The sequence below is a fragment of the Dipodomys merriami genome, unplaced genomic scaffold, assembly GCF_024711535.1.
Source record: "Dipodomys merriami isolate MVZ:Mamm:240054 unplaced genomic scaffold, mDipMer1.0.p SCAF_34, whole genome shotgun sequence".
NCBI classification, from domain to species: domain Eukaryota; kingdom Metazoa; phylum Chordata; class Mammalia; order Rodentia; family Heteromyidae; genus Dipodomys; species Dipodomys merriami.
The window spans coordinates 7,713,705-7,733,475 of NW_027204937.1; the positions used below are offsets into that span (position 1 = coordinate 7,713,705).

The 19,771-nt window shown below is 42.6% G+C and overlaps 1 protein-coding gene across 1 annotated transcript in view; it reads right to left on the reverse strand.

Annotated features, from left to right (window-relative positions):
* Nucleotides 1–19,771, reverse strand: part of Zyg11a (zyg-11 family member A, cell cycle regulator) — a 41,165-nt gene that overhangs the window by 12,286 nt on the left and 9,108 nt on the right. The window contains exons 4-8 of the mRNA XM_069987211.1: nucleotides 9,992–10,132; nucleotides 6,475–6,651; nucleotides 4,681–4,745; nucleotides 2,459–2,558; nucleotides 2,317–2,370 (exon numbers count right to left, since the gene is read on the reverse strand). Coding sequence (XP_069843312.1) covers nucleotides 2,317–2,370; nucleotides 2,459–2,558; nucleotides 4,681–4,745; nucleotides 6,475–6,651; nucleotides 9,992–10,132 — 537 coding nt within the window. The remainder of the gene's footprint in view (nucleotides 1–2,316; nucleotides 2,371–2,458; nucleotides 2,559–4,680; nucleotides 4,746–6,474; nucleotides 6,652–9,991; nucleotides 10,133–19,771) is intronic.

A 19,771-nucleotide genomic window follows, 5' to 3' on the forward strand; every position in this document is an offset into this window, starting at 1 on the left:
ATGTTGAGCAAAATAAGCCAAGATCAGAGAGATAAATGGCAGGCACATGGTCTCCCTGATATGTGCGGATGTTAAATTCAGAATGCAAGGATATGACAAAGTAAACGAGATTCAGGAAACAAAGGACCTCTTCTTAATTTGTCACATCATTTTTAGATGACTGTGTTCTTCACCTCACATATGGTATATAGATGTGCACATCTGAGGTAAGATAGGAAGAGGGTACAGAATCAGAGGAAAACATGAAAAAATACAACAGAGGGGTCCATCAGCTGTACTGGACACTGATCAAAGGGCAGCAATGGGAGGGAGGGAATGAGAGAGGAGGGAAAACTTACACCAAGCAAAAGGAAAGAAATGTACATAACACCCATTTGAAAAAAAAAATAGTTGTAGTGTCAAAGTTTGTAGACTTCATAAGTTTTATAGACCGTAAGAATGACAATTTTGGAGCTGGGAAGGTGGGTCAGTGGTAGAGCACTTGACTTGCATGCATGAGGCCCTGGGTTCGATTCCTCAGCACCACATACGCAGAAAAAAAAAGCCAGAAGTGGCGCTGTGGCTCAAGTGGTAGAGTGCTAGCCTTGAGCTGAAGAGCTGAGGGACAGCGCCCAGGCCCAGAGTTCAGGCCCCAGGACCAACCAAAAAAAAAAAAAAGGAAAAAAAAGAGAAAAGTTGGCTGCTCATGATCAGAAAGAAAGTCAGTGTGGCTAGAGCATGACATTGAAGTTAAATCCTAATGGACTCACCTCCTAAGAAACCAGTGGTTGGGGCTGGGAAGGTGGCTCAGTGGTAGAGCACTTGCCTTGCATGCCTGAGGCCCTGGGGTCGATTCCTCAGCACCACATAAGCAAAAAGAAAAAAGCCAGAAGTGGCGCTGTGGCTCAAGCGGTAGAGCACTAGCCTTGAGCTGAAGAGCTGAGGGACAGTGCCCAGGCCCAGAGTTCAGGCCCCACGACTGGATCCCCCCTTCCCCCCAAAAAAGAAAGAAACCAGTGGTTCACTTTAAGGAATCAAACTTGCTACTTCAGAACAGGAAGTTATTTTTGGACACAAGTTAAACGTAGTAATTATAAACTATTTCAGACATATTAGACTATTATGTGAGAAGAAGCAGACAATCATTGTCACTGAACTAGCCAAGGAAAGATACATAAAAACCTAATAGCACCAAACAAATCAGAACATATCTGCTATGGGTAAGAGTGAGACCACCTCAGATATTTTTCCCAATAATGAGAGAACCTAACAGTTTAAGGCAAAAAATACAACTGTAAGAGTCAAGAGTGACAGACAAGTGCACTTACCCAGGGATCTAAAATGAAAACAAAGCAAGGGATGAAGCAGGTCCTGGTGCAGGGCAAGGAACCACTTGTTCCTCTCATAAACTCTATACACATTATCCTAGTCATATAGTAACTGTGAGCCATTAATGCTAAGACAGATGCCTGTTTTTCAGCTGATGTTAGGGTTTTTGTTAATGTTGTTTGCTTGCTTTAGTGCTGGTACTGGGGCTTCAATTCAGGGCCTCCCAATATTGCTTAGCTTTTTCTTTTAAGGCTGCCTCTCTACCACCTGAGCCACAACCTCCACTTCAAGTTTTTTTGGGTTTTTTGGTCTTAGGACTTGAATTCAGTACATATGGACTGTTCCTGGGCTTTTCTGCTCAAGGCCAGCAGCACTCTATCACTTTGAGCCACAGCCACCACTTCTGGTTTTCTGGTGGTTAATTGGAGGTAACAAGTCTCATGGATTTTCCTGCCCAGGCTGACTTCATACCACGATCCTTAAATCTCAGCCTCCTGAGTAGCTATGGTTACAGGCTTAGGATACCAGCACACAACAGCTTCTACTTTTTACTGTTTCATTGGAGAGTGGCAGATTCTTTTGTCCCAGCTGGCTTTGAAACCCAATCCTGAAATCTCAGCCTTTAAGATTCTTTTTTTTTTTGGTCGGTTGTGGGGCCTGAACTCTGGGCTTGGGCGCTGTCCTTGCACTTTTCAGCTCAAGGCGAGCTGCTCTACTGCTTGAGCCACAGGGCCACTTCCAGTTTTTCTAGTGGTTTATTGGAGATAAGAGTCTCACAGACTTTCCTGCCCAGGCTGGCTTTGAACCCCAATCCTCAGATCTCAGCCTCCTGAGTAGCTAGGATTACATGCATGACCCACCAGCACCCAGCCTAAGAGTAGATTCCTAGGGAAAGCAAGTCCTTTAAGGCCTTTTTCATTTACATAGGTCTTTAATATTTTAAGCTGCATTCACATGAGTGGTGATTTTTGGGGGGGGCTATAAAAAGTGACAGTCAATTAAACTCACCTTAACTGCCATAAGGAGTTCTTCTTGAAGTTGTGAGGTTTGTCCAGGTAATAGCTAAAAGCAAACAGAAAATCAAATGTGAAATGTCCAAGCTTTAGTTCAGACTAAGGAGGAAAAAGTCTTAACTGTAGGCATTTCATACCTGCAAGACGAGAATGGAGGTGATGCTCACTGCCATGGTTTGCATCTTTGGATTCTCATGCCTACAAAGCCACTTTATCACAAACTTGGTAGCTTCAAACCTGAAAAGCAGTATTTCACAACTGCATAAACAAAAATGGTAAGAAAGAAAAATACCCTAACAAACCCTATAGCAAAGTTTAATTTATTTTTTTGTCATAGGGCTTGAACTCTGGGCTTGGGCACTGTCCCTCAGCTCTTCAGCTCAAGGTGAGTGCTCTACCACCTGAGCCACAGCACCTCTTCCAGTTTTCTGGTGGTTTATCGGAGATAAAAGTTATGAAATTTCCAGCCTGGGCTGGCTTTGAACCCTGATCCTCAGATCTCAGCCTCCTGAGTGGCTAGGATTAAAGGCTTGAGCCACTGGCACCCAACTAAAGTTTTGAATTTTTGAAGCCTTACCTTTAAAAAAAAAAAAAAAAGGAACAAAGAATGAAGACAGTGACAGAAGAGGAACATGCAAAGAAATATATGAATAAAAAACCCAGGATCATATCAATCCAAGAAAAATCTTGCTCACACCTGTAATCCTAGACACTCAGGAGGCTGAGATCTGAGGATCCTGGCTCAAAGCCAGCCCAGGCAGGATTACAGGCATGAGCCACCGGTGCCTGGCTCTGATTTTTTTGGTCCAGTTGTGGGGCCTGAACTCTGGGCCTGGCCGCTGTCCCTCAGCTCTTCAGCTCAAGGCTAGCACTCTACCACTTGAGCCACAGCGCCACTTCTGGCTTTTTTCTTTTTGCTTATGTGGTGCTGAGGAATCGAACCCAGGGCCTCATGCATGCAAGGCAAGCGCTCTACCACTGAGTCACCTTCCCAGCCCCTGGCTCTGATTTTTTTTTTTTAATAGCTATTATGTTTTGTTTTGTTTTGTTGTAGGTCGTGGGGTTTGAACTCTGGGCTTGGCGCTATCCTTGCGCTCTTCAGCTCAAGGTGAGTGCTCTACCACTTGAGCCACAACACCACTTCTGGTTTTCTAGTGGGTAATTGGAGATAGGAATCTCACGGACTTTTCTGCCTGGGCTGGCTTTGAACCATGATCCTCAGTTCTCAGCCTCCTCAGTAGCTAGGATTACAGGTGTGAACCATTGGCTCCAAATTATGTAATTTTCTGAGATTCTAGAACTAAAGCACTATTATGTTTTAAAACTCATGATTATGAAAGATTACAAAAGCCTCAAGAGGAATACACAGTATCTATACTGATTTGTTATTAAATAGTAATGATTAAATAAGGAAAACTCTTAGAGAAGTTAATATACTAAGCACTCTTGCAGATACTTATACGTATTATCATATCTAATTCTCTTAAAGTCATGGTTTTCAAAAAAGGAAGCCTATGTACAAAACTAATGGGACCTGAATCTAAGTATGATCAGCTTTTTGGAGCTAGGATTACAGGCTTGAGCCCAATTTTTTTTTCTTTTTTTTTGTCAGTCCTGGGGCTTGAACTCTGGGCCTGGTCCCTGTCCCTCAACTCTTCAGCTCTCTACCAGTTGGGCCACAGTACTATTTCTGGTTTCCTGAATGCTTTATTGGAGATAAGAGTCTCACAGAGTCAGGTATTGGTGGTTTGTGCCTGTAAGCCTAGCTACTCAGAGGGCTGAGATCTGAGGATCATGATTCAAAGCCATCCCAAGCAGGAAAAGCCAGGAAAGGCCGTGAAACTCTTATCTCCAATAAACTTCCAGAAAACCAGAAGTGGTGCTGTAGCTCAGGTGGTAGGGTATTTGCCTTGAGCTAAAGAGCTGAGGGAAAGCTGCCAGGCCCCGAGTTCACACCCCACAACCAACAACAAAAAAAACAAGAGTCTCATGTACTTTCTGCCCAGGCTGGCTTTGAACCATGATAACCTCAGCCTCCTGAACAGCTAGGATTGCACGTGTAAGCCACCAATGCACAGCTGAGCCCATTTTTTTTAACCATGTCCTGACACTAGAATCACTTTGGGAGAAAAACATGCACAATTAGAGTACCTCTAAATCACCTCTCCACGGAAGAGGGTCAAGAGAGAGCCTTTCCTCAAATACTTGATCTCAACTTTAGCAGTCCCTTGTTAAATAAGATTAGACACATTTCAAGGTGCTATGGCCATAAACAGCTTGCTAAATAATCAAGAGCCAACAATGATCAGATTAGTTGGCCAATACACCCAATCAGAGAATAACTTTTATTTATACTTGCCTATCAAATGGAACATCCACAAGAATCCTGGAATTGGTTAAGGAGAGAAGACAATTCTTCTGTAACTTTTAGGAAGAAAAACAATTATGAGAAAATGCAATACTTCTTTCTAGTGGTAGATTTTAAGCATTTGGATAGTACTGCCAACCAGCTTTGCTTACTCAGGAATCACTGCATACCTAAACCCTCTTTAAGTTTTCAATTCCATCTTACAATTAACGTCAGAACGAAGACTGATAGGTTGGGAAGGTGGCTCAGTGGTAGAGTGCTTGCCTTGCATGCATGAGGCCCTGGGTTTGATTCCTCAGCACCAGATAAGCAGAAAAAGCCTGAAGTGGCACTGTGGCTCAAGTGGTAGAACACTAGCCTTGAGCTAAAGAGCTCAGGGACAGCATCCAGGCCCAGAGTTCAGGTACCACGACCAAAAAAACCCCAAAGAATAAAGACTGAATTATATAGGATTTTCCAGCCTTTTTTTTTGTTGTTGTTGTTGGACGTTGGGCTTGAACTCTGGGCTTGGGTGTTGTCCCTCAGCTCTTCAGCTCAAGGCAAGCGCTCTCCTGCTTGAGCCACAGCAACACCTCTGGTTTTCTGGTGGTTTATTGGAGATAAGGGTCTCACAGACTTTTCTTGCATGGGCTGGATTTGAACCGTGATCCTCAGATCTCAGCCTCCTGAGAAGCTAGGATTACAGGTGTGAGCCACCGACGCCCAACTTTCCAGCCTTTTTTAAGCCTGGGTGGAAGTACAATATCTTCAATGAGGAATACCTTTTTTTTTTTAAATCAACTTTTTTTTTTTTTCTGCTGGTCTTGGGGGTTTAACTCTGGACCTGGGCACTGTCTTGGAGCTTTTTTACTCAAGATGAGCCCTCTAACTCTTGAGCCACAGTGTCACTTCCAGCTTTTTTGAGTAGTGTATTAGAGATAGAGTCTCATAGACTTTCCTGTCCGGGCTGGCTTTGAACCCTGATCCTCAGATCTCAGCCTTCTGAGTAGCGAGGATTACAGGCTTGAGCCACCAGCTTAGATATAAGCATCTTTCCAAATGATTTGTCTCATATATGTGAATGTGTTTATTTTGGTCGGTCGCGGGGCTTGAACTCTGGGCCTGGGCGCTGTCCCTCAGCTCTTCAGCTCAGGGCAAGCGCTCTACCACTTAAGCCACAGCGCCACTTCTGGTTTTCTAGTGGTTTATTGGAGATAGGAGTCTGGCTTTTAACAGTGATCCTCAGATCTCAGCCTCCTGAGTAGCTAGGATTACAGGCATGAGCCACCGGTGCCTGTCTTTTTTTTTGGTCATGGGTCTTGAACTCTGGGCCTGGGCGTTGTCCCTCAGCTCTTTAGATCAAGGCTAGCACTCTACCACTTGAGCCACAGTGCCACCAGCTCCTGGCTTTAAAAAAACAAACAAAACAGATTCTCACTATGTGCCCTAATCTGGCTTCAAACTCAATTCTCTTGCCCCAGCCTCCAAAGTTTTAAGATTATAGAACAAAGTTGGATTTTCTGACATTGTAGTTGACCTTCTAAAGATTCATTTCCAGATGGCTGCCAGTGGCTCACGCTTGTAATCCTAGCAACTCAGGGGGTGAGATCCCAGGCTTATGGGTCAAGGCCTATAGGAAAGACTGTGAAACTCATCACCAATTAACAAGCAAAAAGCCAGAAGTAGAGTTGTGGCTCCAATGGTAAAGCCCTAACTTTACATGAAAACAAACTAAGGCCCTCAATTCAAAACCCACTACCAGACCAAAAGAAAAAAAAAATTAGTCAAGTATTTCATTCAAATTACCTGTTGGTAAAGGGGGAAATTTTTTATAGCTTTGAAAAGTAGACAGGTGACCTCTGACAACAGACGAACAGGCATTCTACAGGCCAGCCCCTGGCGTGTTAAGTTGAGGACACAAGCACTAGCTGTGAACTGCACTGGTAAATCCAATGGGTGATTCTTCATTCCTACAGCTACAAGCTGAAGAAAAATTTGTTTTACTGGCACAAGATTTTATTACATTCCTTACAGTATTTTACACTTGCTTTTGTTAGTAAAAATTATTTGTGTAGAGTGACCCTCACTAAGATATACTGTACACATTAAATTGAAATGTCTCTATACAATTATTTGAAGAGAACAATTTTTTTAAAAAGTTATTTGCTCACTGGATCATATGGATTTTTCCCTTCCCTTAGCATTTATTATTGAGGACATCAAGGTGTTGTAGCAATACCTCCTAATCTAAATGCAACTTTTTTTTTATCTGTAGTCATGGGGCTTGAACTCTGGGCTTGGCCACTATCCCTGCACTCTTCAGTTCAAGGTGAGCGCTCAACCGCTTGAGCCACAGCGCCCCTTCTGGTTTTCTAGTGGTAAATTGGAGGTAAGAGTCTCATGAACTTTTCTGCCTGGGCTGGCTTTGAACTGTGATCCTCGGATCTCAGCCTCCTCAGTAGCTAGGATTACAGGCATTGGCCAACAGAATGGCTAATTCCAAGTATTAACTACTTATGTGACTTCTCTACATCTGCGAAACTAAATCATTACAACTCCTCTGAGTAATATTCACTAATAAGTATTGCAGAAGATATGCACAAATCAGATTTACACTCTATTTCTTAGAATAAAACCTTTTAAGAGAAATAGGCCTTGTAAATAAGTTAACACTAATCTGTCATTTTGCAGTTATATATACATATACACAAACAGGGTTGTTGGTTTGTTTTGCTATGCTAGAACTCAAAACCTTGCATCTGCTATATCACTAGGATATGTCCCAGGCAAAGCATACTTTTTGTGTGTATGACAGTACTGGGGCTTAACCTCAGGAGCCTAGTGTTCTTTCTTGGCTTTTTGGCTAAAGGGTAGTGCTGTACCACTTGAGCCACAGCTCTACTTTCAGTTTTTTGCTGGTTAACAGAGACAAGAGTCTCACATATTTGTTTGCCTAGGCTGGCTTTGAATTATAATCCTCAGATTTCAGCTTCCTGAGTAGCTAAGATTTCTTGCTTGAGCCACCAGCACAGGACTTCCAAGCACTTTTTTTTCCCCACTAGTCCTGGGGCTTGAACCCAGGGTGTGGGTGCTGTTCCTAAGCCTCTTTTGATCAAAGCTAGCACTCTACCATTTGAATCACAGTTCCATTTCCAGCTTTTTTTACAGTTTACTGGAGAAAAGTCTCACGGACTTTCCTGCCTGGGCTGGCTTTGAACCTTCATCCTCAGACCTCAGACTCCTGAGTAGCTAAAATTAGAAGTGTGAGCCACCAGTGCCTGGCTTCCAACTATATTTTTTAAGGAACTACAGAAAGTTACAAATAATAGGGGCTGGGTAGGTGGCTCAGTGGTAGAGCACTTGCCTTGCATGCCTGAGGCCCTGGGTTCTATTCCTCAGCACCACATAAAGAAAAAAAAAAGCCGGAAATGGCACTGTGGCTCAAGTAGTAGAGCGTTGGCCTTGAGCTGAAGACCTGAGGGTCACCACCCAGGCCCAGAGTTCAGGCCCCACAACCGGACCCCCCCCCAAAAAAAAAGAAAGTTACAAATAATAATAACAATGTGGTATTTGTATGTGTTATTTGTATGTGTACCAGTTCTGAGGCTTGAACTCAAGGCCTGGGCATTGTCCCTGAGATTTTTTGCTCAAGGCTATCACTCTTATTACTAGAATCACAGTTCTACTTCTGTTTTGTTTTTGGTGGTGAATTGTAGACAAAAGTCTCAAGGGGCTGGGAAGGTAGCTCAGCAGTAGAGTGTTTGCCTTGCAAGCATGAGGCCCTGGGTTCGATTCCTCAGCACCACATAAACAGAAAAAGCCGGAAGTGGTGCTGTGGCTCCAGTGGTAGAGCACTGGCCTTGAGCTGAAGAGCTGAGGGACAGCACCCAGACCCAGAGTTCGGGCCCCATGACCGGCAAAAAAAAAAAAAAAGAGTCTTAAGGACTTTCCTGCCCAGGCTCGCTTCAAACCATAATCCCTAGATCTCAGCTGAATAGCTAGGATTATAGGTGTGAGCCAATGGTGCCTGGCAAGATATATTTATAATATGATGCTTCATTTTCATGTTCAATTAATTTTACATCATTATGGTTTTTAAAAAATACACACACATATAAAATAGTTTCTTTTCAAAACCACTCAATACTTTCGATTACATTCAAAATAAATTTGTTATTGCTAAAGCAAAGTTCAGCTATGTCAACACTGGTAACTTTATTCACTTAAGACTTTTAAGTGGAACATTAGCCAACCTCAAGTAATTTGGTGGTATCCTGTTCTTGAAGCAAACCAACTGCTAGACTTTGAAAAATCAACACATTAATGATCCATAAGAAATTTTTAAGGCAATGTGTATTCATATGAATCCAGTTATCCTCATCCTCAAGCCAAATTCCAAGTTATTATTTTTGTGTGCATGCCAGTCCTGGTGCTTGAATTCAAAGCCTGGGTGCTGTCCCTGAGCTTTTTAGTTGTTATTGTTCAAGGCTAGTGCTCTACCACAGTTCCACTTCCAGCTTTTTCTGGGTAGTTTATTAAAGATATGGGCTTTTCTGACTGGGCAGGCTTCAAACCATTATCCTGAGATCTCAGCCTCCTGAATAGCTAGGATTACAGGCATGAGCCGCTAGCACCTGGCTCCAAAACTTTTAGTCAAATTGATTTCATATAACTCAGATGTTCATAGCAAGAGAAAATGTAGCAGAAAACCACACATTTTCCTTTCTTGATAAGGTACATGACTCGCTATTCAACAAGGTATACAAATTACTGTGTAATATCTGAAAGAACTAGTATCAAAATGCATGTGAATAAGGTATCTCAGAAATAACAGACTGTGCTCGGTGCCAGTGGTTCACACCTATAATCCAAGTTACTCAGGAGGCTGAGATCTATGGATAACATTTCAAAGCCAGCCTGGCAGGAAAGTCCATGAAATTCTTATCTCATATAAACTACTCAGACAAAGCCAGGAATGGTACTGTAGCTGGAATGGTAGATAGAGCAAGAAGCAGCTCAAAGACAGCACCCAGGCCCTGAGTTTAAGCCCCAGGACTGGAAAAAAATAAAGTCAGCATTAGACTATTTTATTTCATATTTTATAGTTTTTAAATCTTCCCTAATAAACATCCATTAACCTAATAATCATAAAAACTTAGTAGTTATATATAATTAACTAAAGTCAACAATACACAAAACAAAATATACTTGTCATTAAGCAGTACTCATTTTCAACTAAAAAGTTATATTGTAGTTAGGTTTTGTGAAAACTTAATTGAACCAAGTATGGAGTAATAACACAGACTTTCTAAGGCACAGATACCTTTAAAAGGGCAGGCATAGAAACGTTCATTGAGAAGGTCTCTGTGAAGAGTCTACAGAGAGCTTCCTTCATAAAACATGACCTGTTCCTGTATTGGTTCAGTGCTTCAGTAATCTGATTTATACTAACTCCTCCAGCAACCTGAAAAACAAAGATGGTAAAATGGGGTTCAAAAGTTTTTGTTATCTTCATTGTTTTGTTTTTCCCCTTGGCAGTGGGGCATGAACTCAGGACTTCACAGTCTTGCTTGGTGCAGGTACCAAAGCTTTAACTCAAGGCCTTACCTTTCCACTTGGTTTTTTCACTCAAGGCTGGCACTCTACCACTTGAACCATGCCTCTACTTCCAGATTTTTAGTGGTTAATTGGAGCTAAGTCTCACAGACCTTTTTGCCTTAGCTGGCTCTCAACCCAGAGATCTCAGATCTCAACCCAAATAACCAGGATTACAGGAAAAAGCCACCAGCAACCAGCTTCTTTCTTGTTTTTTTTTAATTGGTATTCTATCTCTTGAACCACATCTCCAGTCTGGTATTTTGCTGGTCAATTGCAGATAGTCTAAAGGACTTTTCTACCCAGGCCAGCTTCTAACTAGATTACAGGCATGAGCCACTGGTACCTAGCTATTAATATAGGTCTTTAATTAAATATTCCAAGTACTTTCAAAGTTGGTTTCATTAAATTAATCGAGCAGACTCATGATTTCATCTCCTCATTTTTAAGTATGTATAAAGTATGCAAACAACAACAAAATAATACATGTCATCAGATTTGACTATTATCTCCCTATGACTCTACTGTAACTAGGATCTCAAATGAATAATAGGTAACAGGTAAAATTTTCAACAATCAATAATCAAGAATGTATCTCGTGTTCTCTAAGCACTCATATAGGATAACTTATACAGAAAGACAGGGAATTTAAACAAAACTAGATGAGGCCCAATTTTCTGAAAGTATGAGGCAATGAGTTCAAACCTGTTATCACCAAAAATAAATAAAAACTACTTTTCGAGCTGAAGATATCATTCAGTTGTAGAACAGATGCCTAGCATTTACAAGATCCTGAATTTAATCACACCAATGAATCTAGCTATACCCTCCTGTACTGCTCCTGGTTTTGCCTAGTGTAACATGTATCTACTAAAGGCTTCTCAGCCAGGTACCTCCAACTCATGCTTGTAAACCTAGCTACCCAAGATGCCAAGATCTCAGAACTGCAGTTTCAAGTCTCCCAGGCAGGCAAGTCCATGAGACTCTCATCTCCAATCAACAGCCTCTGCCCTAAATAAATGCCAGAAGTAGAGCTGTGACTCAAGTGGTAGAGCCTTAGTCTTGAGCAAACACACACACACACACACAGACACACACACACACACACACACATATACACCCCTTCTAAGTGGTAGAGCCTTAGACACAGACAGACACAGACACACACACACAGACATACACACAGAGACACACAGACACACACACACACACATACCCCTTCTCTCCTGTGGTCCAAAAGAAAAATTGCCTTTTGTCATATACTGATTCAAAACAGCATTAGCTTTATTAATCATCTGCCTCATCAATGATGTTCAGCTTTTTTTAGGGTCCAGTCATGGGGCCTGAACTCTGGGCCTGGGCACTGTCCCTTAGCTCTTCAGCTCAAGGCTAGCGCTCTACCACTTGAGCCACAGCACCACTTCCGGCTTTTTTCTTTTTGCTTATGTGGTGCTGAGGAATTGAACCCAGGGCCTCATGCATGCAAGGCAAGCATTCTACCACTGAGCCACCTTCCCAGACCCATGTTCAGCTCTTAAAAGAGCTAAAAATAAAGTTTACAGACAAAGACTTGGATACAGGTCTCAGCTCTATGCTTTAATAATATTCCATGACTGGAATAAGTAACTTCCTTTGCAGTATTTCTAAAATGGGAACATTAAAAAATCAATAATGGGAGCCGGCCCGGCGGGGGCTGTGGGAGCCCCAGAGAAACAGCAGAGACACAGGGGGCCACTTTCAGAACATCTGGTACTGGTTTGCAGAACAGCAGATCACCAGGAACAGAGAAACCTACCAGCCGGGAGTCTCCACGAGGATCCCACCCCCACCCCTCACTCTCCACCCGAGCAGAGAGGCTCCATCCCGCCAAAGTCGCTCGGCATCAGCAGAGTGACAAAAGGACCTGCGGCAGACCACCCGGCCCGCCGGATCGCGATCGCAACGATCCAGCACTCTCCACCCGAGCAGAGAGGTTCCATCCCGCCAAAGCGGCTCGGCGCGACAAAGGGTCCTGTCTGCAGACCACCCGCCCGCCCGATCACGATCGCAACAACCCGGCGGGGTCACTTGGGCCCCAGAGGTACCGAGAAGAAGCTGCCTGAGCGTGGACACTCTTGACCCAACAGCTTCGACAGAGGCAGAGACAGAAAAGAATCACACAGAGCCACCACCGCCCAACCCAGCCCGGATTGCAACAACAACTGACGACCTACACCACACAGAAACAACCAGCTCCAGGGTGAGTACCCCACAGGGGAAGTGTATCCCTCAAGGGAGACCAGAGCTGGAGGGAATCCCCAGACCCTGACCTAGACTCCCTACCCCAGCACCCGGACCACAGGACCCACTAAAACTGGGAACTGTTTGAGAGCTCCACCAGCCCGTGGAGCACACTCAGCTGGCCAGGCTAGAGCAAGAGCACCCCTGGAAGGGAGCTTAAATGCCCAAGCCAGGAACAGCGCCCCTGGGTCAAGACTACCAACAGTAGAAGAAATTTGAACTGTGTCCCCCAGGCTGTATAACCTAGGGGGTATACACATCAGCACAGGCCTAACAAGCGCGCTCCAGGCTGGGGCCGGAACCAAGCCCGGGGATCCGGCACCTGAACAACACAACCAACTCCTCCCAATTGAAGTAAAAAGCTGAGCATACGCCTCAACAGAGGGGAGAAAACCAGGAAACAACACTCCCCCGGGAAGCACGCCTGTGACAACAAAAGACCTGGAGGCCCAGGACAAGAGAAGCCCAAACCCCACCAAAACTCCACCCATATACCCTAGACTGGGAATTGGGCAACACAGGCTGCCAGCACCTGATAGTAAGCAGGAGCTCAGACTGTTAAGGCGGCTCAGCAATAGAGTGATAGTCTTGGATGTATGAGGCCCTGGATCTGATTCCTCAGCATCACAAAAGCAAAAAGGGTCAGAAGTGGTGCTGTGGCTCAAACGGTAGGGTGCCAGCCTTGAGCTGAAAAGCTGAGGGACAGCACCCAAACCTAGAGTTCAAGCCCACAACCAGCCCAAAACAAATAAACAAAAACACATCAGGAGCCCATAGCAGACTCCAGTATTTGGGAGAGTACATCCAGAGCATCTGTTCTTCACAAGAGCACCCGTAGGAGCAAACACAAGCAGTCTAGGCTGCTCAACCCTTCCAAAGGCGGGAACTGTCAGCAATCTACAGCAGAGAGCTGAGAATCCTAAGTAAGTCAGAATAGCAGCTGGAAATAGGCTCCCAACAGAACCCAGATCAGGCACAGACTCTCTCTACCAATACAGAATCAGCAACCAGGCAAAGACAGACACACCAAAACAAAATTGAAGAGCAGTCTCCTGAACCTCCATGCGAAAATCACAGAGAAAAATCACAAGGTTTACTACCACCCAGGACAGCAAGCTCACCTCAAAAGCCAGCAGCCACACAGGGGAGAGCCCCAGTGGGAGCAAAGCAGGAATGGAAGACAAAGGCTACTTCCAAGGGTTGCTGGAGGCAATGACTCAAGAAATAAAGCGAGAAATTTATCAGAAATTGAAAGAGCACAAGGATGAACTATCCAAAGAGATACAGGGTATCAAACAAGAGATGCATGCAAAAATAGAAGCTGCACAAACCTCAATAAGAAGTGAGATAAACGCCAAATTAGAGGTAATGCATACCTCATTGAGAGGTGAGATCAGTACTCTGAGAACCAACATTGAATCCATAAAGGGATCCATTTCCTCCATGCAAACCACAATAGAAGCCACTGTCAACAGAGTGAATGAAATGGAAGGTCGAGTGTCAGATACAGAAGACAGAATACACCAACTGGACCAAAAAGTGACAGATATGGAAAAATTACTCAAATTAAACCAAAGGGATATTCAAGAGCAAGCAGATAATGCTAAAAAATTTAACCTTCGCATAATTGGAGTGGACGAAGGTGAGGAATTCCAGAGCAAGGGAATGCAACACCTATTTAACAATATAATCAATGAAAATTTTCCCCACCTCAAAAACGACCATCTTAACTACATCACAAAAGCTTATCGAACACCCAACAAGCAAGACCCCAGGAGAAACACTTCTAGACACATTATAGTAAAAATGATAGATCTGAATAATAAGGAAACAATCCTGCATGCAGCAAAAATGAAGAAGGAGCTATACTACAATGGGAAAAAAATAAGAATTACTGCAGATCTCTCCACACAAACAATGAATGCAAGAAAAGCCTGGGAAAGCACCATACGAGCCCTGAGAGCCAATAACTGCCAACCCAGACTGATCTACCCGGCAAAGCTAGCATTCACATTTGATGGAGAACTGAAAACTTTTAATAGCAAAGAAAAACTAAATGAATACATAAACATTAAGCCAGCATTACAAAGAATTCTAAGAGGGGGGACACAACCTGAAGAAAGCAGCCAGGAACTGGGGCCTGCCCCAAACAGGCATTACTCAAAGTCTAACTGAGCAAGCACAGGAGGAAAGGAAAAAAGAAAAACTTAGGAAAACGGAATGGCAGGGACAACAATGCATCTCTCTATACTTTCTCTTAATATAAATGGGCTGAATTCGCCAATTAAAAGAAAACGAACTGAGGACTGGATAAGAAAACAAGACCCATCCATCTGTTGCCTTCAGGAGACCCACCTCTCAGCCAAACATACAAACAAACTCAGAGTGAAGGGGTGGAAAAGGATCTACCAATCAAACGCCCCCAGTAAGAAAGCAGGTGTAGCTATCCTGATATCTGACAAAATAAACTTTTCATTAAAATCAGTACAGAAAGACAAGGACGGACACTACATATTAATAAAGGGAACAATCCAAGAGGAGGATATAACCATCATCAACTTATATGCCCCAAATATTGGTGCACCCAGATATGTCAAACAAATGCTCTCAAACTTACAGAATAAAATAGATCCCAATACGATAATACTAGGAGACTTTAACACACCACTCTCACCAAAGGACAGGTCTACCAACCAGAGGATTGGCAAAGAAGCTACCGAATTAAGAGAGGCCATACTTCAAGCGGAATTAACTGACATCTACCGAGTATTTCACCCTAAAACAACACAGTACACATTCTTCTCAGCAGCTCACGGAACTTTCTCCAAAATAGACCATATCATAGTTCATGCAAGGAACTTAAGCAAATACAAAGGGATCGACATAATCCCCTGTATCCTATCTGACCACAGTGGAATCAAGCTAGCTCTCAATAACAAAGCATACCGCAGAAATTTCTCCAATACATGGAAATTGAACAGCACACTCCTTAACAATGCCTGGATAACAGAAGAGATCAGAGAAGAAATAAAGCACTTCCTACAACTCAATGAAAATGAAAACACCTCACAAAGAAACTTGTGGGACACAGCAAAAGCAGTCCTGAGGGGCAAATTTATTGCCCTCAGTGCCCACATCAAGAGAATGGAGACAGACCAAGTAAATAACCTCATGTTGCAATTAAAACAGCTAGAAAAACAGGAAAAAATGGAACCTAAAGCTACTAGAAGAAGCCAGATAACCAAATTAAAAGCAGAGATTAACCAATTAGAAAATCAGAAAACCATAACCAAAATAAACCAAACAAAAAGCTGGTTCTTTGAAAAAATAAACAAAATTGATGGCCCATTGGCTAGATTAATTAAAAAAAGAAGAGAGGAAACCCATATTAATAGGATTAGGGATGCCACGGGAAACATCACCACACGTACCCAAGATATCCAAACAATTCTAACAGACTACTTTCAAAAGCTATACTCTCTAAAGGAAGAAAATCGGGCAGAAATGGATGCATTTTTAGAGAAATACAAGTTGCCCAAACTGAGCAAAGAAGAAGTTAACCAATTAAATAAGCCAATATCCTATAATGAGATACAGGAAGCTATCAAAAGTCTTCCAACAAAAAAAAGCCCAGGACCAGATGGATTCACAGCAGAATTCTATAAGACCTTTAAACAAGAACTAATACCCATACTCCTCAAGCTCTTCAGAGAAACAGAGAAGGAAGGAGCTATCCCAAACTCATTCTACGAAGCCAATATCACACTCATCCCCAAACCAGGCAAAGACCCAACCAAAAAGGAGAATTACAGGCCAATCTCCTTGATGAACACAGATGCAAAGATCCTTAACAAGATTCTAGCTAACAGAATCCAGAAACACATAAAAAAAATAATTCACTATGACCAGGTAGGCTTCATCCCAGAGACACAGGGATGGTTTAACATACGTAAGTCAATAAATGTAATCCAACATATCAACAGAGCCAAGGTCAAGAATCACATGATTATCGCTACAGATGCAGAAAAGGCCTTTGACAAAATTCAACATTCATTCATGCTAAAAGCTCTGGAGAAAATAGGAATAGAAGGAACATTTCTAAAAACAATAAAAGCCATTTATGACAGACCAATAGCCAATATTATACTTAATGGGGAAAAGCTACAACCAATTCTCCTAAAATCAGGAACAAGGCAAGGATGCCCACTGTCTCCACTCCTCTTCAATATAGTCCTAGAACCCTTAGCCAGGGCAATAAGGCAAGAAAAAGATATTAAAGGGATCCTCATAGGAAAAGAAGAAGTTAAACTATCCCTTTTTGCAGACGACATGATACTATACCTCCACGATCCCAAAAACTCCATCCCCAAACTCTTAGAAATCATAAATCACTTTGGCAAAATAGCAGGATACAAAATAAACCCACAAAAATCAGTTGCCTTCCTATACACTGATAATGTACAGGAAGAGAGGGAAATAAAGGGAGCAACCCCATTCACAATAACCTCCCGAAAAATAAAATATTTAGGAATTAACCTAACCAAAGATGTAAAAGAACTATTTAATGAGAACTATAAAAAGTTAAAGAAAGAAATTGCAGAAGACACTAGGAAATGGAAAGACCTCCCATGCTCCTGGATAGGCCGACTTAATATAGTAAAGATGGTAATACTTCCAAAACTAATATACAAATTCAACGCAATTCCTATTAAAATCCCAATGACGTACATCACTGAAATACAGAAAACAGTCCAAAAATTCATATGGAACAACAAAAGACCTAGAATAGCCAAAACAATTCTAGGGGATAAAGACAATATGGGAGGGCTATCCATGCCGAACTTCAAACTCTACTACAGAGCTATAATAACAAAGACAGCATGGTACTGGCACAAAAACAGACCCGAAGACCAATGGAACAGAATAGAAGATCCAGAAATAAATCCACAGGCCTACAGCCAGCTGATATTCGACAAAGGAGCCAAAGACATACAATGGAAGAAACACAGCCTCTTCAACCGCTGGTGCTGGGAAAACTGGGCAGCCACATGCAGAAAACTAAAAGTGGACCCCAGCCTATCACCATGCACCAACATCAACTCAAAATGGATTAAAGACCTTAACATTAAACCTGAATCTCTGAAACTACTGCAGGACAGAGTAGGAGAGACACTTGAACTAATAGGCACAGGAAGGAACTTCCTGAACAGAGTCCCAGGGTCACAACAAATTGGAGAGAGACTCGACAAATGGGACTACCTTAAAATAAAAAGCTTCTGCACAGATAAAGCTATCGCAACCAAGCTAGAAAGACAACCAACTAATTGGGAAAAAATATTTACCAGCAATATATCAGACAAGGGGTTAACATCCTGTATATACAGGGAACTCAAGAAACTAATCCCTCCCAAACCCAACACACCAATTACTAAATGGGCAAGGGAACTAAAGAGGGACTTCTCAAATGAAGAAATAAAAATGGCAAAGAAACACATGAGGAAATGTTCATCATCCCTGGTGGTGAAGGAAATGCAAATAAAGACAACCCTGAGATACCACCTTACCCCAGTCAGAATGTCCCACATCCACAAATCAGCCAACGACAAATGCTGGAGGGGATGTGGAGAACGAGGAACGCTATTACACTGCTGGTGGGAATGTACACTCATACAACCACTTTGGAAAGCAGTCTGGAGGGTCCTTAGAAAGCTAAAGATTGACCTCCCTTACGACCCAGTCATACCACTTCTAGGCATCTACCCTGAACAACAGGAACCAATATACAAGGACACGTGCACCTCCATGTTTATTGCAGCACTGTTCGCAATAGCTAGGATATGGAAACAACCTAGATGCCCCACCACAGATGAATGGATCCAAAAATTGTGGTATCTATACACAATGGAATATTATGCAGCCATTAGAAATGACAAAATAATGGCATTTGCAGGGAAATGGATGGAGCTAGAAGGAATCATGTTGAGCGAGGTAAGCCAAGAACGAAGAGACAAACAGTACATGGTCTCCCTGATAAGTGGATGATGAATCCAAAATGTTAGGTGATATGACAAAACTAACAGGACTTAAGAAACAAAGAACTCCCACTCATCTGGTTGAACCACTACTAAATATCCCCATGCTGCTGATCACATATATGGTATATAACATATGAGCACCGTTATATATTACAGACTGTGATAGACAATTTGCTCCAGGAAAGTTAGAATGAACTTGTGACTTTAAATGAGCATCATTATTCCACAATACTGTGAATTTCCGGAAATTAAGTAATCACTTAATCACGATCAAAAAAAAAAAAAAAAAAAGAACCTTGGGGAAGGGAGGGAGGGAGGGGATGGTAGGGGGAAAACAATGGAGGGGGTAACAATGTTCAAGAGGAAGTGGAAGTGTACTCATTACCTCACTCATGTAACTGTAACCCTCTGTATAGTATCTCTACAATAAAAAAAATTTAAAAAAAAAAATCAATAATGGGGGCTGGGAAGGTGGCTCAGAGGTAGAGCGCTTGCCTTGCATGCATGAGGCCCTGGGTTCGATTCCTCAGCACCACATAAGCAAGAAGAAAACAGCCGGAAGTGGCGCTGTGGCTCAAGTGGTAGAGCGCTAGCCTTGAGCTGAAGAGCTGAGGTACAGCGCCCAGACCCAGAGTTCAGGCCCCATGACCGGACCAAAAAAAAAAAAGATCAATAATGTGCACAGCATGGCATCTAGCCCTTAGAAGGTACTATGCAAATGGTTATATTTATCACTATGGAATTAGACTACAGAATGTGTAAGCTGGAAAACTGTAGTTACAGTAGCCAATGGCTCATGCCTGTAATCCTAGCTACTTGGAAGGCTGAGAGCTGAGAATTGTGATTCAATGCTAACCCTGGCAGGAAAAGTCTATAAGACTCATAGCCAATTTAACCACCTAAAAACTGGAAGTGGAGCTATGACTCAAAGTGGTAGAATGCTAGCCTCAAGGACCAGTGCCTAAGCCCTGAGTTCAAAGCCCCATGAGCAACCAAAAAATAAAAGTTATAGCTGTATGATCAGTCACATAGTGAGTGCACAATAAACAGTTAAATCACAAATGAAATAATATCGCCCGGTGCCGGTGGGTCACACCTGTAATCCTAGCTACTCAGGAGGTTGAGATCTGAAGATTACAGTTCAAAGCTAACCCAGGCAGTAAAGTCTGTGAGACTCTCATCTTCAGGAAAGT